We start from the raw sequence: 2,500 nt of genomic DNA, 5'->3' as shown, positions 1-2,500 counted from the left end.
CTCTTTGTTAGCTAATTATCAGTTTCTCCATCCTGCCTTGGAACTGAACACTCAAGTAAACACTTTCACTACTCCACTTCAAAACCATTCAAAGGCTCAACTCATAGGACGGTGACTGAAGTAAACACATGTCACGTTCACCTCCCGCAGGTTCATGGTCACAGAGTCACTTAACATAGCAGTGAGACAATAAACCAATCACAGTTCACTTGAGCACTCCACTGGATTGCTCCGGGGATAACATAATTTTGGCATAGAATAGTGTACAGTCTATCGCCTTATTTTTAAACTGCCTACTGCCTACTATGGGCTATGTTTTGTGGGTGCACATTATTGAGATGTGCCGTCTTATTAATATTAATGTACCGCCAAACTCGTTACGAGTGTCGTCATCACTTGGGTTATCCCAAAGAGCGGTTTATAGGTCAGGTAACCACTGTTGAATATCCTATTATGTTTCGCACGTGGACTTGGGCATGCCATAGTAGATCTTTTAGGGTGCTACTGACACTGAAATGCCAGTTAAGGCGCCAGCGAAGACTTTGTTTTGATATATTTGACTAGAGTTTGTTTCTGACATAATATTTTATGTTTGAAGGTGCTTTTCGTAATAGAAAGTTAAAAAATTTGGGGCGGCACTGCACGACCATGCTCTAAGGACGAACCGCGCATGCGTCAAAGGCCAGTGCATGTTGCTTATTTTGTTACTAGGGAAAACTGAACTTGTAGTAAATAACGCCGATAACAACAAATTACCCGTCGCACTCTTTTCAGCTAAACAACAGCTGCAGACAAGACTGGATTTTTCCGCCTCTACAGGAGTAATTCCCGTACAAGCAAGAAGTCTACTCCAGGGCCTTGCTGCCTATTGGTTGCCGGCGAAATTTCATCAAAGATTATTTACCACCGACCCTTAAAACGCATTATTATAATTGATATTGAAAGCTGGCAAGTAGTAGGCACACCTGAGACTAGAAAACTCAAGAGTAGTAACATGGACAGACATACGACTCTGTAGGTGCTGAAAGTGACGCTTCTGTTGATTCCAAGCACCGCCTTGGAGAAAATGGCACAGAAATATCAGAAAATAGACGGAGAGTGGTAAGTCAGTCTATCTATCTATCTATCTATCTATCTATCTATCTATCTATCTATCTATCTATCTATATGTATATATCCATCTATCTATCTATATGTATCTATCCATCTATCCTATACTATCACAATTCTGTCTATTGCCGCTACGAATTATTCAATTAATTACTGAACTATACGATTTTACCATCATTCCTCTTTTCTCGAAACAATGAAGAACTATATTAAGTAGAAACAATAGCAATATAATATAATCTTTGTCTATTTTCCTCTTTTAGTTGCAATAATAAAGATTCAAAATATTTTGGCAGCAATTGTTCACATAAACGGGGCTCTTTTATCATCCTGTCACTTCCAGAGGATATCTTTGTCAATCTTCTAAGACTTTGGAGTTATTATTTCAGCTCCGACCACGCGAACAAGTCCAAGCACTCTTTCTATAATAAAGGTAAGAATGTAACCCTTGAAGTTTTGTTTATATTTTTGACCTGTTGTTGACAAAATGTAGCTTAATAGAGGATTTTCAAACTGCGAATTATGTTAACAATTAAAAACCTTTGAATGTATGTGTGAGTGGTCTTTGGAGTGGGAGGGGGGGGGGAAGCAGGTTTCTTATCAATTCTTGGGAAATCATGCATAGCGTCTGTCTCAGTGTAAACTTTTTTCTGGTTTGTCCCTACAACTACATCGATTAATTGTAAATTTTGTGACCAGCCTAGTTTTGTTCATTTTTAGCACACATAGCGTTAGTGATCCCCTCACCTTCACGCTCACAAACACGTATTCTATGTCAATATACCCCAAAATCCACACCATAGTGATTATTCTGGGAAAGGAAAATTGTATGATTTACACCTCCTACCATCATGGGTGACCGGAAGAAAATTTTCTATATTCAGAGGCCGATTTAAACGATATTCAACTATTATAATTGAACATCTTTGAGAATATAGCATTATGTGAAAGTTCATCTCAATATATCCTTATTAAAAGACAATGCATCGAAGCACACTTATCTTTAGCAATAACTAGAGTGAAGGAAGCAATGTGAAGGCGCATTTTTTAATCGACTTCAACATTAATTGATTTTTATTTAGTTTATTATTTCAAATGTTGTTCTGTCTCCTGATCCTAGTTGTGAAGCGCAGATAATCTAGAAATTTGATTAAAATATATAACCATTCTCACGATTAAATTTTCTAAATGCACTGGGCAGAACAAGACAGGGCTTTTCTGTGACGTACTGTCTTCCATCTGGTTCGGTCGAGAAAACTGTTGATCACTAGATAATGATACTTATGGGTATACATGTATATGCAAACGGAATCACTATAGCAACAAAAACAATGGCACGATGAGTTTAAAAGAAACAATACTGGCTCGTTAATAATAATAATAATAATAA

The 2,500-nt window shown here is 37.4% G+C and overlaps 1 protein-coding gene across 1 annotated transcript in view; it reads left to right on the top strand.

Annotated features, from left to right (window-relative positions):
• The window catches only part of LOC101857580, a gene marked incomplete at its 3' end in the record, with an annotated part of 3,931 nt that extends 2,388 nt beyond the window's left edge, over window positions 1–1,543 (top strand). The window contains 2 exon segments of the mRNA XM_013084890.2: window positions 775–1,101; window positions 1,500–1,543. Coding sequence (XP_012940344.1) covers window positions 1,067–1,101; window positions 1,500–1,543 — 79 coding nt within the window.
• Between the last annotated feature and the right edge of the window lie 957 nt (window positions 1,544–2,500).

This window comes from Aplysia californica, unplaced genomic scaffold (assembly GCF_000002075.1).
Source record: "Aplysia californica isolate F4 #8 unplaced genomic scaffold, AplCal3.0 scaffold00325, whole genome shotgun sequence".
NCBI classification, from domain to species: domain Eukaryota; kingdom Metazoa; phylum Mollusca; class Gastropoda; order Aplysiida; family Aplysiidae; genus Aplysia; species Aplysia californica.
The sequence above is the reverse complement of the archived record's forward strand: the minus strand, read 5'-3'. Positions and strand labels throughout refer to the sequence as shown.